Genomic DNA, 25,523 nt, shown 5'->3' with positions numbered 1-25,523 from the left:
CATCATTCATATTCATGAAGCTGCAATTTACTTACATTAATGTGCATCCACAGCCAGCCGTTGCTACTTGATACACATACTAATTTAGTTGATAAATAATGGCCGTCTGTCGTGTTTCATTTACTGATGGTATCCTGATTTTGATCTCCAGTTTACCCAACTTTTGATGGTAAATATTTCACCCCCCCAGTCCTAATTATAGGCATGAATAGTAACATAATTTAGTTCACATGATTCACTATTATTCCAATTATCCATATGTATATAGTCATGGAAACTGTCTGAATATTCAGTTGTAATTCAGTTATACCCTTTTGTATACTGTAATACGTAAGTACTACCATATTCAGGTGCACCACTAAGGGGGGACCACAGGGAGGCAATGAACCCCACTATAAATCTGCTGAGCCCCCCAGTGATACAATCTTATATACATAACCTGTCATAAATTTAGTTATTATTTAAACTGCTGGGTGGATTTTAATTAAACTCTCAGAAACTTGTCAGTAGATGTCCCTCGACAACTGACTACCTTTTGGTGTCAGCGTGATCCAAGATGGCCACCACAACTCAGTCAATGTGGAAAATATTGAATATGTCAATTTTGCGTGGTAGTAGCTGATAGTCATTCCCTAAACATACTTCAAGTGCCAACAGAGCTCACAAGGACTTTTGTTAAAACTTTGACTTGTAAGTTTGTGATTTACATGCATTCTTTCAAGAAATGCTAGTTTTAAAAATAAATAGGAATTTAAGAGAGTAGAGGACAATTCCAATGGGATGAGCACTAGCTGTGTTTTTTTTTACAATTAGTAATATTCACTTTAAAGGAATTGGATGTGCCAATCCCAACATTGCAGTATTTTTCTAAACGCCTAAACATGACAACAGCATAAAAATCAGTTACTGGTGGCTTCTTCTGGTCTGATCTTTCTGTGGGCATTCCTGACCATATATTTATATTTATATAATGTATTCAGTTAGCATAAAGTTGAATTTAGACGTTACAATCAGGAGCTTTTTTTTTTTTTACTTGGTTAGGATCTTGCTTAGGTTATGGTTGTTACTGTATAGTTCACGAAGGATTTTGCAAAAACAATGAAGAAAGTGTTTTATAGGGGAAAATGATTTGTGTAACAAGCCTTTTCTTTTTAATTAACATGAAACTATTGTGCTATATTGTTTTCTATTGCACTATTTTGTCAGGATCATCTGTTGGTCGTTTAGTTATTTATATTTGCGTTTTAAGTCTTGTACAAATAAATTTTTTCAGGCTACATTTATTTACTGCCAGAATAAGCTTTTGAATATAGTACATCAACATAATTAGAGAAGTCCACTGGTCAAACAAGTTCAAGTTTTATAATTAGTGAAAGTAAATAATACTCTATAAAATACCTTCATTATTGTAACTCCGTGGTTTTTTTCCTATTGTTTTCATTTACTTTTTAGCATGAGGTCATCGCAGTGTCAGAGAAGGTGATCGTGCGGCTGTCGGACCTGGTGAAGTGGACGGTACCGGACTTCTCAGGATGGGACAACGGTCTGAAGGTGGAGCCCCTCAAACCCTCTGTGCTCCGGGAGCTGGGGACCAACGGCAGGCGGGAGGCCCTCCACCGCTACCGGGAGAGCACCCTGACCAGTGGACTCAACTTCAAGGATGTACAGAGGGAGCGAGCGCAGCTGGGTGAGCATCAACGGTCTCCGATTTACTCTGTTTCATAAGTTTGTTGCAGTGTTTGCATCAGCTCCGCGCTGTTGGACGTTTATGTGTTTTGTATTCATTGCTCACCATAAATCACTTAACGTTTGTTGTTTGTTTTGCTTGGTTTAACAAGTGTCTTGACCGGAGTAGTTCATCAGTTTGTAGCTGTAGCTCCTGTGATAATGAGCTGAGAATTACACTAATAGACGCAGGCTTGAGGTAATGGCTGCCTGCTTGCCCAATGCATTATGTTTCAGTGAAACGGCTCTGTTTTCTGACTGCAACAACGGAACCATGGATAAAAATCGCACAATTCAGCTTGGTGCGTTCTTTGAAAGTAATCCGAGTCACATCAAACTACAGTTTAAAGCACCTCTGATACCTTCTTGTCCATCCGTTCAGGTTGTAATTGCGCAGCTCAGCAACTGTGAGGATCATCGCTATTTGCGTCTAAATAGTCGTCTTGTGTATTCATCATGCATGCCATTAAGTGCCACTGAATGCTTGATTCTTGAAGGGGGCTCTTGGGTACTCGCTACAGCTATATTCATGAATCAGTTTCAGCACAAAGCCGAACATCTCTGCAGATGACTCATCCAATGCAAATAGGAAACTCTGGCATTTAGGCCTAATAATCAGAAAGAACAGTATGTTCTCTTTGAAGCCGTTTCACACATACTTGCTTCTCTCTCTATCACATGACTGTGATTTAATGCCTCATGCTTGTTGAGATAGTGTAATAGAACATATCAAACATGCTAAAAATACCATCATAATTATACTACCTCTTGTCAGGTCACTAGTATGCACCTCAGGGAGCCAGAATTTTAGCTTCACCATCTTCTAAAAATGAATTTTTAATGATAGTCTCATCCCAGAAGTGTACATGGAAGCGAATCTGCTACAGGCTCAAAAATGCTCGACTTATTTTGTAGAAAATGTTGATTTATTGATGACTTGTGTTGTGTTTTCTGCTAAGCAAAGAGCAGCGGCTGTGTGTTTTGGTGTGATGCTGTAATGCCCTTGATTACTCATCGTTGCATGAATCTCATACACAAAAAGGACAAGGGAATCAATAATAAATGCTTTGTTGTTATTCCAGTGATCGATACTATGTGCACGTGCTTGTGTGTGTGTGTATGATGGCTTGCTTGCATAAATAGATTTGTCAGCCAGCTTCTTGAGTGGTATTATGTTCCACATTTTGCCTTTCTATAAATGTGCAGCATCGCCTAGCTTTTATAGATTTAACCGTTGTCAGAGCAATAACTTGAGGATAACACTATTGTTACTGCAAGGCTTTATGTGTGTGTTTGTGTGTGTAAATGCGGTGTATATATGTGTGTGTCCATGTTGCTAATGAGCAGCGCTGCCGCTAATGACTCCATCAGGCTGTTTCTAAATGCACTTGTCACTCCGATGGGACACTCCGCCAGAGAATCTGCCCACTCAGCAGAACGGGTTTAGATTCTGGCAGGGCACTAGAGACATGCACACACATACACAAACACTCTGACTCACAAACAGATGCACACACAGACAATCAGAAGCGGGCACTTACTTATTCATTTGTTTTGTTTGTTCACTACGTCTTTTGGCGTGTGTCGGTTGTTGACAGTCCAACAATATGAGGAGTGGTGTAGAGTTTGGGAGGGAAAGCACTTATTCATCCAGGCAAATGAATGTTTCTGTGGTTTTTGCATAGAAAATGAAATATGCCACTGCAATACTGCTGACTACAGAAATTAAATATTCATACTGCAGCAGCAGATCAGATAGAAAAGTAGCCTTAAAGCATCTTGAATGTCTAATTCAGTGTAATTTGTTGGCTCGTTCTCTGGTATTTTTGATAGATATGTACTTATTTTTTGGATTGTTTTAGCACGAAGTGTCTTATTGCTGTATTCCTTTAAATGCTGTATTTGCTGACTGTAATTCTCAGGCTGATTTGTAGCTATGCAAGAAGAATTGGATTGTTTATCATAACAGGATGCTACAGCAAAACGACAATCTGCAAAGAAAACCATTGTGAGCTTAGAAGCAATAAAGTGTGCCATTGTTATAGCGGGGAACAGTGTGGTTTTTTTTTTTCTCTCCCCCAACTGTGTATCCCGAGTTTTCTTGGCATGCCGTCAGTGTGAATGAAATGCCTGCTTATGTATTTATTTCTCACAGGCAACATGTGAAAAAATGTAAGCCAAATGTGTTTCAAAGAGCAGAGTGACATTTTTTCCCTTGATCTGTAGAACATGAGGGATAATGGCTGGGTAAATGAACAATGCTTGACTGTATTTTGTCTTTGGAGATGCATGCCTGCTTAAAATAATTAAATGGAATGACCTTCACTGCAGTCCTGCACCATTCACAGCTCTCTAAAACCTTTGCATCAGGGAAATGGTCAGAGTCATAACTCAAACTGGCAGTGGGACCAGTTTTAGCTGCACTCCTGAAATATTTGCTTTGAAATATTTTATTCTTAAAAATAAATGTAATTTTAGTTTTTTGTTAAAGTGATAGTTCAAACCCTTTAATGTGGGGTTCTGTGGTGGTACAAATATCTGATGGGTTGTTGAAAGCTCTTTCAACGGCCTCCGTTTAGAGACATAGAGATTGGTTTTGACAAGACTAGGGAAGCTAACGGTTAGTCCAAGTGGAGCCAAGACCAAAGTGGATTGTGGCCACTTTAAAAATGTTAGAGAGAGAGAGAGATTTATTTGTCATTCGCATCTCATGTGGTACATGTGGTGGAATGACATTATGTACACACTGTCCCAGTTACATCAAACAATAAAATGTAAAAGAAAAACAGTAATAAGATCTAAGATATGAACTAAGAAAAACATCAACTAAATAATACACTAAGCAACTTAACAACTTAAATCTATCAAATAAATAATCGAGGTTCATTGAAACATCATTTTATAATCTTTTACAGTGGCATCAGTTTTGCATTACACAATGGTTTTCATAGAACTGCTTTAAGCATTAGTAGCCAGCTGTAGCACAACCAGTGTAGCCTGGTGAAAGTCTAACAGAAGTAAATATTTTACTTGAATATTTATGTAATGCAAAAATTGTCAACAAGTTATATAACGCTTAATTCAATTCAACCTTTATTTATACAGATAAATCGCATTGAATCTTGAAGACTCTTTTTACAAGTGAGACATGTTTAGACAGACAATAAAAGTGGTGAAAGCGACAACATAGATTTTGGGGGCAAAACAAATTTCTTAACAAGCTCTCAATCTGTGGCCGAAGATAGATAGCCTGAAAATGAAAAAAAAAAAACCTCACGCACAAGCTCATAATGACGCCGACATTCCACAGGGGAGGGGAGTCACAAGGTATAAGTATAAACTTAGTTAGTATAAAGTTAGTATAAACCTCCATGAAAGTTTTGAGACCGAAGTTATTAGCAAGTTAGCTAACCATTAGCTGGCTAACTAGCTAACATCTTCAGTTAGCTTACAGCTAACTAAGTTGTTAGCTAACTTTAACTTTATTTCTCCAAACAGAAGTTGTTTAAAGAGTTATTTGCAGCAGGTACCAGTTAATTGTTTTTAACATGATTGTGAAACTACTCTAGCTTGTTGAGAAATTAGCCATTTGATAACCCGTTCAATAAACTGACATGTATTCAACATCTGGTAGGGCGCAAATAAAACATTTTATTAGAGTCTAACAAATTACAACTGAATAAACTGCATAACTGCGCAAGACATTCCAGCCCAAGAACACAGAGATAACACGGTTCCACGAGCGCACCGAGTGTGACGAATTGTATTTTGTACTCGTTGCGTAATCTGTAATGTAATTCACTTAATCAGGTAATGCAAACTGTCCACTCAGTTTATCTTGTTCTTTAGTGAGCTTTAGAGCTTTTTTTTTTTTTACAGCTCAATCCACCAGGGATGGTTTGCCAGGGAAGTTTACATTCTGCCCCTCTATCTCTCCCCAGAGGACTGGCCTGATTCCTTTCTCTCTCTTTTTTTTCATTGCTGCCTGCCGAAATTGGTTTCTGCTTGTATACTACGAGGCCGAGCGTGTGAGAGCTGTATCTGCTGATACAGTTTGTTGGCTTGTGCTGGAAGAAACAGAGCTATATCAAGAAAATGATAAAAACCACAAAGAATGGCCTGTGCTCAACAAATGGCTCAATAGGTTTTTTATTGTTCTTCTTCTTTATTATTATTCCATTCAAGGTTTCTTTGCGGAGGTCAGTGGAGCAAATGTGAGTCGAGATGATGTGAGGGATAATAAAAGGTCATAGCTTTTGACTCCTGTGTTCAGAACCATTGATGGTGTTGACTTCTTCTCTCACCTGAGATATCATGTGGAGCTGGTTCATTCCTCGGCGCTGCACGGATCAGGACAAAATATTGAGACTGTAAAAAATCTCCAGTGAAGGAAAAAACTAAATAAAACTGTGTACCACAGAAAACATCTTTATCCTAGGCTTTGTAAAGTAAAATGGCAAGAATAAACTGTAATTTTATCCGTGTAATTCGGTGTTTGCTACACTGGATTCATACTGTTGATCAAACGTGTTTCTGTTTCTACTATACGTTTTTCATCCAAGATCATAAAAGTGTCTAAAAATAAAATCCATTTAGTTTTAGCATCCAGTATTTTTCCATTCGTACTTTTCTGACCTCCTCAAAGCCACATTTTTCTCTTTAAAAGTTTAAAACCTAAAGCTCTTTCCTCTGCAGACCGATATAATAATCTTTTAAGACTTTTAGCACAGATTTTTGCCTTTACCTGGTATTGTTTCTCGTTTGTTTGTTTTTTTGTTTTGCTGCAGTGGATTACAAAGAATACAACAGTGAAATGTCTCAATAAATAAAGAAATAATTTTGCTGTGTTTTATATCCCATACTTTCTTTCTCAGCCAATAAAAATGACGCACACAATACCAGTTTCAAAACAATGGCCCTTTTAGCATTTTTGTTAGCACCCATTTTTCAAAATATGCATAAATGACATTAAATGATGTGGTTAAAAAAGTGATTTGGACAAGTGTTAATGTTAATGCTTGCTTAAAGCACCCTGATGACGTATGCCTGTTATTGTAGCTGTGTAGAACATTGTGTGCCAGAAAAAGTCTGTATTCATTTAGACACAAACTGGTTTGCATACCAAACACTATGATAGCTTGGATAATTGGGATGCTAACTCACATGTTAGCATTCCTTTGTGAGCTTATATCAACAGGCACTCAAATCTAAATACTGACCTTTTGCCGAGTACATTTGATTTTTGCCTCGTCTTGTCAATTATTGATTCTGCTTGAAGACACAATAGATCATCGAGCTGCATTTCAAAATTCCTCACCGCCGTAGCTCGCTTAGCGATAAAAACTCAGCGTATTCCCTCTCTGATGCAACGCCCGATCTGTATGCCGGGCTCGGCACGTAAACCCAACGTTGATATTCTGACAATATTTCATTCGGAACATTTCAATTTGATGTGGAGGACAGATTCTGTCCCCCGTCTCCGAGGCCGCTCGGAGCGTCGGAGTGTTTATGTGGGCAGAAAGTTGTGATAAGGCGGCAAACAGATGCTGTCTTCTCATGCTTGGTTCGTCCCGGTGACAATACACAACAATATTTGGGACTTTGAGTCAATATCCCACGTGCAGCTGTTTCAGGAGTAAGTGTGTTGTGTTTGTGGAAAGATAAGACTATAGTGTTACCAGAATAATAGTTTATTGTGACTCCAGCAAAGAGAGACTCCTCCATGCAGAGTATGTAGCATATTGAATCATTTGCACTTGTTTGCTTTCTGCCTCTTAAACATATTTGCTTCCATATCTGCCTTTTTTTTCCTGCAGAACTAATTCTTGAAACTGTCCAAAACCCTCTTTGAAGTAATTAAATGGAGTATTTGTATTGATTATGTGCCTCCCCACACTCCTTTCTTCTCTGTTATTTCTCTCTCTCCATTTTTGGGGCGTTTTATGGCACTATCTTCATTATGCGTTAGACCTGTAGGAAAACGAATCACAAGCTGTTTTTCCTCACCGATGCGCTCATATCATTAATTCCCTTCTGACTGTGGCCTGGCCGGAAGCCAGCGAATTCTAAATCTGTAAGCAGTAAATTGTGTGCTGGGGTGGAAAAATCTATTAGATGTTTGAGCATGCCTCGAATTTGAATAGGAGAAAGAGAAAGAGAGGGAGAGACCACCCATATTCTGTTATAGTGCACACTGTAATCAAATTGGGCTTTTTCTTTCGCTGTATTCATCAATTATTTGTTATTTTTGTCTTGGAATGTGAATTTATTTGAGTTTTGTGAGGTATAGGATAGGTTTACACAATAAAGAGTTGCCTCTGAGGAAATAAAGAGCTTCATCTCTCCATTAGGGAGGGCTGAAACAACAGTTGTGTCTGTCTTCGCTCCATTAGTCAGGTCTGAAGCGATATCTCTGCGACCTCTGCCAGGCATGTTAAAAAGGCACACTGGCAGAGGGTGCTTTCACATTGTATCTCGTAAAACAAATTCTCTGAGTCATATTTATTGCCCAAAAGGCTAGTGATAATGTTTTTGTTCTTGTCTGTGTCTGTTAGTAAAATACCTCATGAATCACTGGAAAAATTGTACTGAAACTTGTAGAAAGAAATAATTTGGTGTACATCTACAGTTGATTAAAATGTGAAGACGACACAGTTAAAGATGGCTGCCATAGCTAACTGACCTTCCAAAACACAAAAATAATAAACTCAGTCAGTTTTAAAGATTACGAGCCAAAATTTGATGTGGTAGCAGCTGAGTCATTCGCAACACATACTTTGAGTGTGACATTGGAGATATCGCTTCAGATTGATTATAACGTCTGTTTTTCATCATAAGCTGAGCTTTAGTTTAAAATTCTGAAATGAAAGGTGACTGGCAAAGCTCCAGGAATGTAAGGCCTTTAATTTTTATTACATTAGTTATGTATTTTTTAACCTTCTAGTTCTGAAAATCTGTAGCAGCACGTGGATTACAGGGTTTTATCTGTGTTGCTTTAAGAACATTTGCTTTCTTTTCCTTAACAAATTGCCTGCCTGTTCCAGTTACTCTGACTCATACTTAAGTCTTACTCAACCAGCAGACCACTCTTTTTTTTTTTTTGAGAGAGAGAGAGAGGTCTATTTTAGTTTTAGTCAGAAATCATTCCCATTTACAGCAGCAGTAATACTTCAGTGCGGAATGTTTCATGCAATGTGTTTCTTTCTGCATGACGGCTCCACATTAGGTTTTCACACAGATAGATATGAATGATTCTGTCCTCCTCAGTAAGTGCTCAAAACATCACAGATTGTACAGTTCATAACTCTGCATATTAAATGAGAGCGCCGGTCCATCTGCTTTATGAACGCATTGAAAATTGTCCCCCCGTCTGATCGCATCATCGTTCCCATTAGTTCCCATGAAACATAAGCAGTGATTTATTTGCAGAGACACTTTTTCTGTTTGTTTAGTAGCATGTTTAAGCAAGACTTTAAATTATTGATAATGTAGGATAGAGAGGCCAATATTAGCAATAAAGTTAAATATTGGACATTGGCTTTTCCATAAAATAACTAACCAATATAAAAAGTGTTATTCATATATATATATATATATATATATATATATATATATATATATATATATATATATATGTGTATATATATATAAAGGCACTGTTTTTGTATGACAACCCAATGACAAGGATGCCTCCAGCTCCAGCACAACGTTATGACGTCACGCACGCCATTGAGTTTAGATTTGTGAAAATGTACAAATTTACACTGTTCGAGTGATGTCATTGTGTTAGAGAGTAAATGTCATGAATAAATTTGACATTAAACATAATCCAAGTTGAATTGTTACATCATTTTCATCTCCGTTTTAGGCATCTGCATTTGGTAGCAGACCAAATTGACAAAGACCATGCAGAATAATGTAGTATTTTAATTCCACAGCGGAGAAAGCTATGTAGTCTCTGTAAGTAGGTGTAGGTGTGACTTATTTGTAATCTTTTCAAATGCTCCTAATCACTTGTTTATCAGACCATATGAAAGTCTTTAAATATTTATTTTCTTTGATTTTTGGTAACTTTTGTGCAGTGTGGGAAGGAAAAAGACAGTCTTTAATAATCATCCAGTAGGTACAATAAGATTTCATTTTAGACAAAGGGTGTTTTTAAATATTAAGGCTAAATAAATTGGATCAAATTTTGTCCTTGTGACAAATTGTTGGTAACAAAATACCTTAAGGTCTATTTCTGAATATTATAAGTTGTCTCTCTTATAGTATGTTGAAATTTCAGTTCAACTATTGACTGTAGGAGTTTTTTATGTCTTGAATAATTATGTCAAAGTGAAGGAGCTTAACAAACAAACAAGCATAAAGCTTCCTCTGAAACGGTATACTGGACAGAAAACAGCAGGTAAAGTCCAGAAAAAGACTTTAAAGACTCGTGGTTCCAAACTGTAAGTTCTAATTTCATTTCTTGGTTTTATTATTTTTATCACCCTGTGCATCTATCTGTGCTTTTATGGACAACAAACCAACATAGAATGATAAAAAGAACTTGTGAACTTGCGTTCACACTTTATTTATTTATTTATTTTTTTCCTGAAAATGTGTGTTTTTGAAGCGATTGCTGTTTGACAGCCATATAAAATTAGTTGTAACATTAAATAAACCACATAGCATGCTGAAAAATGTATTAGAACACAATAAATCTGCTTAAGTTCACATGTTTAAACAAAAGCAAGTCAATTTATTTAAAGCCTCAGTACAACATCCAAAGTTATTACCATCTACATCGTTAAAATACAACTTTTAAACAAGTATATTGAGAATCTAAACAAATCATTTTTAACTTATATTTCAGCGTCTTTATTAGTGATTTTTCATAACGTTTGTAATTATGTGAATATTATCAGCATACAGTTAGCGATGTCTGGTAAAATGTCAACAATAGAAAGATTTTCCTTTATTAACTTCTGTTTTGTTGTGAGTCTATGTGTAATACATTCTAATAAACAAACCCGAACATGCATCAGTTTGTAATTTAATATAAAATTGCCCCAGTTTTGTCTTTTTAAGCAAGAATAAGCTTGAAACCTGAGCTAAAAACAAACCCGTCCATGTTTTTAATGATCATTGCTTTGAACATTAAATAGATTGAATTTTTCTTTTGCGTTGCTGCGATTATTAAACACATCAATTCAGTGCTGCGCTGATGTAAAAATAGCATTGGTTGAAGATTAGCTTCCCAGCATCCACGTCATATCTTTTATAATCTGTAAATCAGACACACTGAGCCAGGCAGCAGAATATGTGCTGTAGTAAACAATATAAATGGTGCACTTTTAGCCATGTAGGGCAGAGGTTTAATGCAGTTTTTCCCACATTGAAAGGTAATTGTAAAAGAGGCTTTGATAGATTCCAGATGTTTGTTCGCTCCACAGTCACACATATCACAACATATCTGCTCTAAATGCTTTTATGAAGCCAAAGACGTACAGAGATGACGTAATTTGAAATGGTGACACATCTCTGTGCAGATGGTTTCATATGTTTTGGTTTTCTTTGATCTATTGACTGCCTGAGAAGTTGGACAGAGTCTTCTCGCTGCAAACAATAGATCACTGAAGCTTCTCCGTGTTCTCCCTCTCTCAACCTGTCAGTCTGTTTCCTTGTTATGTGGTGGCCCGAGGAGCACTTGGCAAAATGAGAAGCATTCAGACAGTCTTATTTATCCCCCCCTCCCTGATTTTCCTGTCCGACATAACTCAGTAAAAGCTGTTGTTTCATTCAGCGTGTCGGAGCGTCATATTTAAAGTTAACAATAGCCCAGATGCAGATTTATAACATTCCCATGCAGATGCTGATTTGATTTATCTTGCTGACGATAATTATTCTGTGTGAAAAAGAACAGATGTGTTTGATTGCATGAATAGCAAATTCTCCCTTATGACCGTATAGCTTGTTATCACAAAGACTGGAGGGGGTGGGGGAAACAGAGACCTTTTGTCAAGTTTGTTCTTTAATTTACTGCAATGCCACGGTGTCATTAGTCTTTATGTGAAATACAACAGCATGAGGATTTTACAACGTAAATAACTCAAACAGAACAAACAAGAGCCGTATTTGCACACAAAGATGTCTCTTTGTGTTATTTTTGCCTCATTGAGCTTGTATTTTTCAAACAGCCTTATCAAATAGAGGAATGAGAAGTGGTTTTTTTTTGCATGAATGGCCAGTGCATATAAACTTGTTATCGCAGCTGAGAGATATTCTCCACTGAAGTTCTTATCTTTCCTCATGCAAAGCGAGGCGAGCGGCTCGAACCATGCTGTACGGTGCATCAGTGATTACAGCTCTGCTAGGAAAGCAGAGGATGGAAGTTCGCCACATCAGAGGTCATATTTCTATTCGAAAACGAATGAGTTTAAAACCCCGCTGGATGCAGCTGATCATAAATAACCTGGTTGTTTAAAATGTGGCTTGAAACAGCCTTGGGGAAAGTGTTTGGACATTCAAATAGAGATCATTAGTGGAGTGGAAAACAATTGTCTTATTTTCTAAATACACGCTACAAACTATTTGGTTATTTTGACAACTGGGTTTAAGCTGCTGGATCATAGGTTGGTTTGGTTTGACCAAATATTGGGTCAAAAAGTTTCAATTCAGCTCATTTGAAATCACTTTTTTCTCCACAAATGGGCAGTTCGAAGGCACAAAAAGCAGCTACACACAAAATATGAACACAGTCACTTCTTACTGCATACATGGTGTGTTCCTAAGAGTTGAAAATAAAATAAAAGCAATTCTAGATTAAAAAACAATATAAAGTGAGATAAAAAAATTCAAATAAGAAATGTAATGAGCCATTCCTTGCTGGCTGCAAGTTGAATTGGAGATTAGCTCTGGGAGGCGGCCATTTTAGGAGAGATGTGGACCAAATCAAACCTGACTGCACCTCTGCTTTACGATGTAATATGGGTAAGTCAGTAAAAATGACTTGTTAGAAAATGTTTAAATTGTTCGACTTTTGTTAGAAACTTTAGTTTGCACTAAACACTGAATATTGGTTACTAAACTAGTATTGGTTAGTGCTAGCTAGCTGATGCTAATATCAGTTAGTGCTAACTAGCTCATGCTAATATCAATTATCTCTAGCTAGCTCATTCTAATATCAATTGGCACTAGCTAGCTGATGCTAAGAGCAGTTGGCACATTTCTAAAAGAAACAAAATAAAAGCAATTGGTACTAACTAGCTGATGCTAAGAGCAGTTGGCACATTTATAAATGAAAAAAATAAGAGCAGATGGCACTATACCTAGCTGATGCTAAGAGCAGTTAGTGCTAACTAGCTCATGCTAATATCAATTAGCTTTAGCTAGCTGATGCTAATATCAATTGTTGCTAACTAGCTGATGCCAAGAGCAGTTAACACTAGCTAGCTGATGCTAAGAGAAGTTGGCGCTAGCTAGCTGATGCTAATATCAATTGCCCTAGCTAGCTGATGCCAAGAGCAGTTGGCACATTTCTAAATGAAACAAATAAGAGCAGATGGCACTATACCTAGCTGATGCTAAGAGCAGTTGGCGCTAGCTAGCAGATGCTAAGCGTAGTTAGCACTAGCTAGCTGATGCTAAGAGCAATTGACACATTTCTAAACGAAACAAATAAGAGCAGATGGCACTAACTAGCTGATGTTAAGAGCAGTTAGTGCTAGCTAGCTAGCACCATCTCAACACCAACACAATTGTTTTCATCCAGTAAGGCAGATTTTGGGTTGCCGAGTTAAAAGTAAGCCGGGTCGGTTCGGTCCAAAATTTACTGTGTTGTTTTTAACCCAACAGCTTTTACTGTGTAGAGTGTAATCACAAGTTAATTGCAATGCAAAATGTTGCAAGAGAAAATCCTACAGATTGCATTTCTGGGGTGTGCTTTTGTGTCCTCAGCACATAAACAAGAAATCTGAACAGATGGTGCTGGTTTTTAATGACATATTGCTGTCTGTAAAGTCTCCCTCTAAGCCACAGACTAAAATGTCTCCCCTTGGGGGAGCCGCACCGCTCTAGTTGTTATCATCCACTGCTAATGTCACTCTTTTCTTTCCCACATTGTCAAGTCCTCCAGCTGAATAAATGTAATGGAAATGAAGTTATTGTGCTGGATGTAATTAATGAAAAGGGTTCCAGCTGGCTCGACGGTGTGGCGTGTTTATTCAAAGTCTTCCTCCTCCATGCAGATCAGATGATAGAGAGATAAATGGAAGAAAGAGAAGTTTTTATATAACGTCAGGAATTCACATTAAAGCATGCCAAAAAAATCAAAACACCCCCCCCCCCTCCCCCTAAAATATTTAAAAAAACACCCACCCCTTTATCATTCTGATTTTGGTTTTACTATTGGGAAACATGCCCGTCCCAAATAGCCTCCAGAAATGTTCTTTCACATTCCCTCCTACTCGTTTTTTCTACATTCTTCTGAAAACATATTAAATCATGTTTCTTATTACACATTTTATCCACCTTAAGAAATAAGTCTGAGTTGATAATGAGGGACCTTTCTTTGAGGAAATACTTGCAGCAACTTTGATCTAGAATGGCATGTAATTTCTCGCCTGACCCAATTCCCAATCGCCTGATAAGATGTGATTTTTTTTTCTTAATGTTTTTTTTCCCCCTGCTCTGCTCTACCCTTCCTGCACAACTTACTCAAATGGGAACTTGTCCCATTAAAAGATACATTTAAAGGCAAACATGTCATCCATTTCACTCTGCAGGAGATTGATATGTGAGGTTGAAAACACTGTCTGGTAGAAAAGAAACTCCTGAAGTGTTCCTCTTTGTCACTGACATCTGAAATCTCAGATCACAGCTGCTCAGTTTGTGTTGGACCTGAGCGGTGTGACAAACGAGAGTGGCCGATGGAGAATCACCACCTGGGTGTAACGGCGTTTAGGCTCGTTGGAAAGGGGCAAGGCAACACAGAGAAGCTTCATTTCATTTGTTTATTTAGTCTAAAGCAGCTGTATTTTTTTCTGAGACTAAAGAGAGTTGATTAAATTTGCTCCCTGTGGTGTTTGCACATTTCGTGTTCTTGCAGATCTGTTTTTTTTCCCCCTTCTTCTTACTCTCGGAATTGACTGCGCTATAAGTGGATTGACCCCCAAAACCCAGCAGCAGTCTTTCATTAGTCAGAATGTAGCCAGGGACCAGACAGCGAATGGTGTTCAGGGCCGATCCATCAACGCACACACAAGGCGAAGGAGGAGAAATGGTGTTTTTAGCTGTGTCTTGCCTGTTAGTAAAATATCTCATCCACTACTGGATGGATTTTAACAAATCTTTCAGGAAATAATGAGTAAATGTGCATCTACAAGTGATTCACGTTCAGAGTCAATCCAATTCAAAATCGTTGCCACAGCCTCCTGAACTTAGAAAACACAAGATTGGCTATAATTTCCGTAATTTCAGGACTATAAGCTGCTACTTTTTTCACAGACTTTGAACCCCGCGGCTTATACAATGCTGTGGCTACTTTATGGATCGGTTTATTTTTGACGGGCTAATGAGCTTCCCGCCACCAAAACATTTAGCTTTGTCACACCTGGGTGCTCGAGTAGCTACCCAATACATGTCTCTCTTGTGGGGTGGGTCCTCATGACTCATTGAGACCATCTGTATAAATAAAGGTAAAAAAAAATCTGACTAATGAAATTACCAAATATATCACAGTGGACCAATCAAACCGAATGAGAAATGCATATGATGCGGCTTTCAATTTAAAGGAGATCAATCTGGCTGTCGAAGAAGGAAATAATGCTGCTGCGCATAAGCTAGGCGTTTCCTGGTAGGCTACTGTATTTTTATTTATTTTTTTATCCTCTGCGTTACAGGCACTGTTCAGAAAGGAAAAAAAAACATTTACAGTACATATTTGTGTATGTTGTGTATGTGTATGTACGTATTTAGTTAATAGTTTTTAAAAATCTTGTTGTGTAAATATCTCTCGTTACAATGTGGACACCTGCAGCTTATTGACCATTGCGTCCTATATATGTACAAAATCGTAGGTTTTTATTTATGTAGTGGGCGTGGCTTATATTTGGGTGTGCTCAATAGTCCAGAAATTGCTGTAATTCAGCCAGTTGTACAGAAATTAAGTTAATTTTTTTGTTATAGTGGTTGAGAGTCATTCTCAAAACATACTATAGACACTTCCCATTGTCCAAGATCGTTGTCTAAAACTTTTAGCAATAACTACTGGAGTCAACCCTGTTTGTCTGTTAGCAAAATATCTCATAAAGCACTGGAATTTGAGATGGCCGCTACAGCTAATCGACATTAGCCCACACAAAAATGGCTACAACTCAGTCATTTTAATAGATACTGAGTGAAAATGTGATGTGGTAATATCTGAGAGACGTTCAGAACACATACTCTGAGCATGACTGAGATTGCACGATGTATTATTTTCAAGGTTTGTCCAAATTCACAACCATGCTGTCATTTTACACAAGATTGTTGTAGACTAAAGTTTGTTACAAAGCTTTCTGTTGTTTTTGTTAAGCATCTAAAGGAGCAATTTATTTTATAGACAAAGAAACTCTGTGAATAATTCCTGTATGTATTAAAGGACCTTTTAAATTTCAAACTTTTCAGTCTGGCAATCAATAAGGCAGCCAGCTCCTCCTGGCCCGGGTCCAGACACATTAGGGCCGCAAGCAGTGGTTGCTAGGGAGCTGAGCCTGCTCAGGGGAAAAAATGTTTAATGTAATAGAATCACATAAATCAACTGGAGGAAAGTGCTTGTGTTGTTTCGTCTCTTTTCTTCTCCTCTGACAACATTTATTATAGGGGTGTGTGCATGTTTTTTTTTTTCTTTTTCTTTTTAAATGTGGTGATCAACATTAAAAACATCTGGGTGGAAACCAAGTTAAAATGTCTCTCATGTTTATGACTGCTTGTTTTGGCTGTGTAGCTAATAGTCCTAGTGCTTCACACTCATTACTTGAAGTGAAAATGTTGCAAATGGCCATTTTAAAATAAATTAAAAAATAAATTTATATATATATAGTTTCACAGGCCCCGCCCTTCTGAGATGAATGAGACACATTTTGTTCCGTACTATAATTACGAACAGGAGCCAGCATGCATGGAGGGCTGTGTTTCTCACCATCACTCTGTGTTTTCTTTACCGTTTCAGTGCGACATTTCCTCTGGGTGTTAGTGGCCTTTTGTAGGAATGTGACTCTTGGAATAAGTGAGCATGTGAATGTAGAAGTGGAGTTTATTGCAATATTTTTCTGCATGTGATCAGTTTGAATTCCTGATGAGTTGATTCCCCTGCTTAAAAACTGTCCCAAAGCTCAAACCAGCTCCGAGCGTTCACACATTTAAAACCGAACGCAGCTCCAGGTTCCACCTCCCCACACAACAAACCTGCCTCCGGGTTGTTTGTTTGTAGCTTTGCTCATTCCTCGGCTCGTCACCTCAAGTCGTTGGTTCTCAGCGTTTGAAAACATCAGACCGCTTTGCTGGACAGAAATCCCAAACTGGGTCTGTTAAAATTTAAACAAGCTGGTGAAATTCTGAATGTCTGGCACAAACTGTGTTTACAAATTGACAACAAAGAAGTATGCTGCTGAGAAATCTGTGGGAAAAAAAAGACTAGTATGACAGAAATTTGTTGAAGTTGCTGTGGAAAAACACATTTGTTTAATGCTATTTTTAAAAATGTTTTATCGTTCTTCATAAAGTTGTTAACTTTGTTTCTGGCACCAGGATAAATGTTTACTGTTGGTCAATGAAGGCTGAATGTCTCTGTTTGCTTTTAAAACTAAGCAGCTGAAGAATGATTTCTGAGCTACAAGATAGAAACATGTGGCTAAAAGACTCAATTTTGACCTAAAAGAAGCAAAAGCAGGTGTCCCGCTTCATAAAGTTTCATTTGGCTGCTCCTTTCTTTAGAGGTCACCACCTCGAGCAAACTCATGAAAATTTTGGCAATTGTTTCACGCCGGATGCTTTTTCTGACGCAACTTGGGCTCAAACATGCAACCTCTGGATTAAAAGATGGCGGCACTGACCACCGAGCTATCAAAGTTTATTGATTTTTCAGTAAAAAGTGATTTATTTCACGTTAAATCTTCAGTTTGATACCTTGTTTGTGTATTAAAACTGAATATTGTACATTGCATTGTGCTGACTTTAATGCATTTTTCATAAGTTTTGCTCGCCTTCAAAGGTGTTCATGTTCAAGCTCATGTTTGTGTGTTCATTTGTCTATCTGTTAGCAAAATATCTTATAACCCACTGGACAGATTTTACTGAAACTTTCAGAAAGTAATCCTTGATGTACATCTACAACTTATTAACTTCTGGAGTCAAGATGGTTTCTACAGCTAACGTAGTTCAACACAAAAATACCTTTAATTTAGTCAGTTTTACATATATTGAGGTACAATTTAGTGTGGGAGTGGCAGAGATTGAGTCTCAAATTATACTGAGTGCTAACAGATCTCTTGAGGTCTTACAAAACAATCACATGATGCACAGAACTACAACTCCATTATTTCTCAATATAGCTTGGTCTTGGTGTAAAACTCTGGAACAGAGGCAGCAGGCCATATTGGCCGTTCATTTTATAGTTGATTTCTTTCCTAAACAAGCCAAAAAAACAATAAAAAATACTTGTAATTTTGCACTAATTACTACATGATTGTTATTTATTTGCTGGTCCCTGAAGGCCAGAGTGTGTTGTGAGCACAGCTTGCAGCTGATATAATGAGCAGAGGAGAGAGGCGAGTCAGCCCGTGTGACTGATGCGACGTTGGTGACGGACGGCCTCTGAGTCATTTGCAAACACAGTATGCCATTTTACGCAGATCCATTAAACACATTTTGAAACATCATCCCAGCTTTTACTCTATCTGAGCAGAATAAACAGAGCTTTTTGTGTTTGTGTAATCACGCCGTTTTGTTTTTACTGCAGAGCGGTGGAGATTTATCGACACCGCATCCTCTGCCTGATTAATGCATTTTTATTTACTGCGCTGACTCGGGTCGCAATTAACAAAATGTTCCAGCACATTTTGTTTTATCCAAGGTGGTGTAGTCATTCACAGATTGGATAAGCAGTGAATCAGACTAATCTCCTGGACGCTTTTTACGTTTCTTTTATTGTTCAGTGGCGCTTCTTCCTTCTGTTCCCTACAGATCTTGGTGTCGTCGTCCCCTTTTTATATTTAGTCATGTTTCATTAACATGAAGCTAATAGTGGGATTGGAGCGCCTGCTAATCCCCTCCCTCTCCTCTCACTGTCATTGAAAAGTGAGAAAGAGAGGAGCAGGGTGAATCAGAGATGTGTTATATATTATGAGAAGAGACTAAATGGAAACAGGGTAACCTCAGAGATCGATACAGAGCATGAAGAAGAGAAGCCTGCAGGATGAAGTAAGAATACCAATCATGATCCTCCTCTTCTCTGATTCACTTATGTCCCCCCCCCCCCCCCCCTAATGTAACTCTCTGTCTTACTTTGACCTGTTTTTTTTTGCCACAGCTGAAGTAAAAATGTACAAAAATAAAAACCACATCCTCCACCGCCATTCATTCCAAAGTAAGATCGTCTTATGTAGAGAAACGACAGAGTTGTTGCTGGTTTGGTCAAAGCCTACATGTGTGATTTAATGTACCACGTTCAGTGAAGATGTTCTAACTCTCAGCTACTACCACACCAAATATCTGTTAAACTGAGTCACATTGACATTTTTTGTGTTAGGTCAGTAAGCTGTGGTGGCCATCTGGTTTGACTCCAAAAGTTAATCATTTGTAGATCTATATCCACTGATTACATTCAGGTTTGATTCAAATCCATCCGTAAGTTATTTTGCTAACAGACAAACGGGGTGATTCCAACAAGTAATGCAAAAGTTTTAAGCAGCAATTTTTATTTTGTTTTTGCAATGAAGAGCTTCTGTGTGGCGAGTACCTCTCAGCTATCACCAAACCAAATATTAGGACAATGTGTAAAACTGACTAAGGTGACTTGACTGTGGCGGCCATCTTGAGTTGGTTCGGCTCCAAAACGTAATCGGTTGTAGACAGCCAGTGATTATTTCCTGAGAGTTTCATAAAAATTAGACTAACGGATAGAGCTGACTTCAGATTGTTAATGTAGTCTGTTAACACTCGTATCATGTGCTGGAGATCAGTTTCAGTCAAGGTCAGTAAAACTGACTGAGCCATTTAATTTAATTTAATTTATTTTTTTAAGGTCAATGATTACCGTCAATGATTGACAAGACTTCCTGAGAGTTTTATTAAATATTGTCCAGTGGTTCATGAGATATTTTGCTAACAGACAAACATGGTCGAAATCGTTATATCTCCGCCTTCAGCTGTAGGCGATTTTCTCAATATTCAACAGTATTTGACAGTATTTTCTCTGAGTTACACTGCCTTGCTCTTTCTCTCCAAGGCTACAAAAGCAGCAGGGGGATCCAGTAAATTCCTTGGCCGAGCAGATAATGTGGAAATGTTGACAACAGCAAAATTGAGGCGAATGAGTGATTAAGTACTCCGGCGGCTGACAGAGAGCATGAAAGGAATGGTTTTCAGCTTTTTTCCTGCTCGTCTCTGACAGCAGAAACGAGCCATCTTGCCTGGGAGATCTTGTCAGGGCTTGTGGGTCGTTGTGAATATTTTTAAGCATGGTTGAACACAAATGACATTGTTTTTTTTTTTTTTGTTATTTATTTTTTTTAATTTTCAAATATCAGCAGTTCTAATGTCACAAATTGTTTCAGTCCCGGGTTTCAAAGCCCTCACAGGAGTTATCTGATTGAAAGCAAAAGATGCAGCAGCAGATAACCCTCTTAATTTTCTGCTTGTGAAACTCAGCGACGTTTCATCTAATGCAGCTTCTCATTGGGCGCATGGCGCTGCTTTAACCTCAGTTAATGACTTTCATGTCGCCTGCCACATTTCTTAGATTTTGATTACGATGAGTAATTTGTCGTGCTCGTTATGAAAGGGAAATTCTTCCTTTGGTGTAATTACCAAACAAAAAAAAAGTAATTCTCTTTAGTGTCATATAGTGTTAGAGCTTGTTCTCATTATTTCCACTCATGTAGTTTTCTCTTTTTACCTAATCAAAGAAAGAGCTGCCTCACTGGAATGTTCTCCCCTTAAAATATCAGATCATCCCATGTTGTTAAATATAATTTTGTCATATTTATGGTCTAAAATTGGATGGCGTGTTGCCTTTACTGCGCTGGAGTGGATTGAGATCCTTATTTTTAGAGCGTCTCCTGACAGCAGCCACAGCTAATGACTTTAGCAGTCTGCTGTGTGGACGGCTGCAGTGTCGTTTACAGGAGGGAAGGATTTCCATTTGAACGAGACTTTACTGGACTGTGTTGGATTTTACGTGCTTTCACACTTAATTATACCCTTCTTGGCCTCGGTATTGGAGCATTTCCCTCAAGACGAAACACAAACATGTTGCAGATGTATTCAAATGCTTTGGTTTATAGACCGCAAGTGGGTTTTATGTTAAATATTGGTTTTTATCTCCACCCAACTCCAACCTAATTTCACAGTACATCACAATGAAAACCTTTTTATTGTGCTTAATTTAAAATGCAGATAACATCAAAAAGACGTCCTCTAATATTTGTTTACATTTGTTTGTTTTAATTATTTGTATTGATTTGGATGCCCCTTTACAGCTGATTAACTATGGGAGTCAGACCAATTGAAGATGGTTGCTACAACCCAAACATACAAAAACAGCTATAAATCGGTCATTTTTTTACACATATTCAGCTAAAAAAATTTGTGATAGTAGCTGATAGTCATTCAAAACACGTCCTCTGAGCACCAACAACTGGTGCAAAAGTTTTATTTAAAATTTGGCACAAAAGGTGGTAGTTTAATAACGATTATTACATGCAGGAAACAGTTTTAGTTGTTAGCTCCTAAAACATAAACCCAAAGAAGTTTCTATAAGGTTTTGTTTTACTTTGGTCTGTGCCATTATCACCTTTTTCTCTATCTGCACCAGTAAATGTCATTCTTATACTACTTTCTCTCATATAGTAAAACCAAATTTATAGGGTTATTCAGTTTAATTTGTGCCCAAATTTTGTTTGTGCAAAAGCTCAGTTCTAATCGAGACACCATGCGTGAAGAGAGGAAAGGATTGATTGGAGTGTCTCACTCCAGCTTTGAAAATGAGGTGGAAATAAATAGTTTCACTGTTATTTTTAAGCAGAGTAGATGCCTAATTCAGACCTTAAGCAGCAGTGAGAGTTTGTAAAACAAAGGCATTTTATTTCTTCTTGATAACCAAAAGTAACACAATCAGAGAGCAGATACAGTACTGAATCTATAAATAAATGGGATTTCAGCTCTGTTGATCATGTTTTTCACACCTTTTCAAATTGGGAATGCTAATTCAGCGTTCACGCTGTTTATTTCAGTATTTAATTTTTTGACCTTTTTGGCAATCTAGCTACTTCTGCATACCTTGCGCTATTTTACTCATTAAAAACATTCAGCTCATTCAGGAGACAGGTGCTGACTTTTTAAAATATTTATAATTTTTCATAAATATTTTCCCGTTTGAACAATGTCTTCTTCAACATCTGCCTCAGCATATAGTTTTTATATTGATATTTTTCAGTTTTTAGCTAGCTTTTTGTGAATTTTAGCTTGTACCTAGCTTTTTGCAACTTTTAGTTAACATTTTTTAAATATTTTTTTTAGATGGGCTTTTGTTACCGTTGGCATACGGTTTAACTTTGGCTATTTTTAGCCTTTAGCTTCACTTTTGTTACTTTAGCTTTTTTAAGTTAACTCTCTGCTTCTTGTGTAACTTTAAAAAAAATAGTTTTAGTGTTTAGCTAGCCTTTTGCCAATTTTATGTTTTAGCTAGCTTTTTGCTACTTTTAGCGTTTAGTTAGCATTTTGCTAATTTTAGCTTTTAGCTAGTGTTCTGCTTTTTTTTTTTTTATTTAATCAGTTTCAGCATCTTCCTCATATGTCTGCAACACCCAGCATTTCCACTGTATATATATATTTTTTTAACTTATCGGTAATGATTGACGTCTAGAAAGCAAACAGAATAGGAAAAAGAAACTAAAAAGTGACCTCTTTAAAATGAGGGGGTTTAGACACAGCTGGGAGTAATTTGTGTCTTTAAGCACAGAGATTCGTTTAAGGAGAATTTAATGTGTAGACGTTTGACAAATAAGAGTCAGAAAACATTTTTTCTCTGATCATTATGTTTCAGTGGAAATCAGTGTTTAAAAGACACAGATGTTGCATAAAGAGAGATGTAACTTTCATCATAGTTTACTATAAATCTTGTATTTGTTTCACTTTTGGTTTCTGTGATGGATTTCCAAATGTACTATTAGCAACTTTAAAGTTGATTTGTTTCATACTGTTGTGCGTGGAGAACAAAGACTGCCTGCAGGTCAGGAAATCATTACAACCAAATGAAGCAATATGTCTCCTTAACCCTTTCAGAATAACAATTTTGGTATAAAAAACCCCAAAAAAACTTTACCTGCGTTTTTTTGGGGTGGCGAAACTTAAACCTATGCAAATAAACTTTAGCCTCTGAATAAGAAAATAAACATAAAAAGTACAGTCAAAGTTAAACTTTAAGTTTTTGTTTTAAAACAGTAATTTAGCTTCTATGTACATCAGGACCTAAAACATCCTTGTGTTTTAAAATAGCTCTGTGAGGCTTGTGTTGCATTAAACCTGAATGGGTTCGGAAAGAAATAAAGAAATGACCGTGGTGCTTTTTTGTTCATTTATTGAATTCAAGTCCAAATCCATGTTTCCTTTTATTTCTTTAACATCATTACTGTGTTTTCAACACAGTAAAGAATAACAATAAAAAACTTCTGCTTTATGACTGGTTTTGATTTTCAAAAGATTATTCTGCTAAAAGTTGGAAAATACTTTTATATGATGTTTAACTTACCAGCTCAAAACAACAAGCTGTAAAATAATGTCTTGACTTGCTGTAATCACCTGCGTCTGATTTTTAAAAAGATTTGAGGCTTCTTTCTTGTTTGAAATGCAAGTTTTTCACCTGTGGATATGATCAAATCCTCCTAATTTCCTGATTCTCATCTCAAGATTCGTTCATTCCTTCTAGTCTTAACTTGACTTAGTCGTCTTTGAAGTTCTGCTTTTGAGACTAAAACTTGAGGGGAATGTTATTATTCATATTGCAATACCTCATCAAATTTCTTTGTAAAATCCTTGTGCTGTTTCAGATTAGTTTGTCAGCATGTGGTAAGTTAAGACCCAAGGGTGCAGAGTACTGCCACAAAAGCTTGTTACACACAAAACAAAGATTTTAATTACAAAAACAAAAGGCCAGCCAGGAAGGAAACAGAATATTAAAGGGAACTAAACAAGGAGCACTCATGTACCAGGTGGGAGAACAGGGTGATGGACTGATGAGTGAGTCAAAACCAGTAGTATAAATAAACTTGGGGGATGAGAACATGTGATCGCAGCTAGTCTGATTAGTAAATGATGAACAGGTGAGAGATGAGGAGCAGGACTGACTGAGGGTGTGACATGGAAACTGACGCAGAGGAAAAAAACTGGAATGCAACAAGAGAGTTACTCAATAAAACACAAGGAACAAAAAGACAAAATAGACCAAATCAACTTAATAAAACACAATTATAAAATAAATAAAACAAAAACAAAACAACCACTAAAACTCAGGATAATGACACGGTTGTTAAAATTTGAATTTCAAGCAGGGGATGGTGTTCAGCAATCTTTTAGGGGAGACTATTGCCCTACCTAGACCCCACTCAGTATATGTATACAGTATATAGTAGCATATATTAAAGTAATGGGATTTTGATTGAATTTAGATGCCTATATAGTGTTTGAGGTAGAACATTTCATTGTGTCATTCAGCAAACAAAGGGGGTACAATCACTTCAATTTGAAACCATAATCAATCAAACCTGTTAAAAAATGAGTCCAATTTAAGCAGGAGGGGTCCAATTATCCCGTCTTTCATTGTCCGTACCCTTCGCTTTATTACACTGTGTCTCTGTTTATAAGAAAGTGCAAGCCCAGTCTGAAACAACCCCGATGACAACATGATAACGCGATGACGCCATCAGGGTAATTATTTTGACAGGAACAGTACAGTGAGTTATGTTGAAGGGTAAAATAACCCTAGTGACTCATTAGGTGTAATACGTTCAATCAGGGCATGTGTTGTACGCTACTTACTGTTTAGTGGTTGCTATTCTGTCTTGGTTTACGGTGTGCTGTGGTTGTGTTAGCATTTACTGAGCGCTGCACTGACTGAATGGCTCTAAAGTCAGCTGTCCTGTAGAGCAGCTCTGACCCTGACGCTGTTGTATTTTATGAGGTCAGGAGCTTTACAGCGTGTTCTGCAAATAATCTGCCACATCACAACAGTTTGATCAACATGCTACACCACCACTACAAGACCTACCCAGAGAAAGAGGACGTCAACAAACTAAAGGCCTCACTTTGCTTAAACGAATGCATATCGCCTGCCATTTTTAATGCCATGTATGCGTTTTAAAAGACTTTCAGCTTCTATCTGATCAAATTTATCTGAATATCTATAAGGTTGTCTGATTTATAGCCATTTTTGTGTCGGCTAAAGTCAATTAACATCATCATATGTGAATCTATTTGTTACTTTCTGATAGTTTGGTTAAAATTTCTTCAACTGTTCAGGAGATATTTTGGAAACAGACATAAGCAAAAATGTTATTGTCCAC

At 37.4% G+C, this 25,523-nt stretch overlaps 1 protein-coding gene across 1 annotated transcript in view; it reads left to right on the top strand.

Moving 5' to 3' along the window:
* arid5b (AT-rich interaction domain 5B) overlaps positions 1–25,523 on the top strand; it is a 110,598-nt gene that overhangs the window by 33,730 nt on the left and 51,345 nt on the right. The window contains 1 exon segment of the mRNA XM_037697499.1: positions 1,453–1,687. Coding sequence (XP_037553427.1) covers positions 1,453–1,687 — 235 coding nt within the window.

Source organism: Nematolebias whitei, chromosome 1, assembly GCF_014905685.2.
Source record: "Nematolebias whitei isolate Nwh7 chromosome 1, NemWhi1, whole genome shotgun sequence".
Taxonomy (NCBI): domain Eukaryota; kingdom Metazoa; phylum Chordata; class Actinopteri; order Cyprinodontiformes; family Rivulidae; genus Nematolebias; species Nematolebias whitei.
This window is presented reverse-complemented; position numbering and strand designations above follow the sequence as displayed.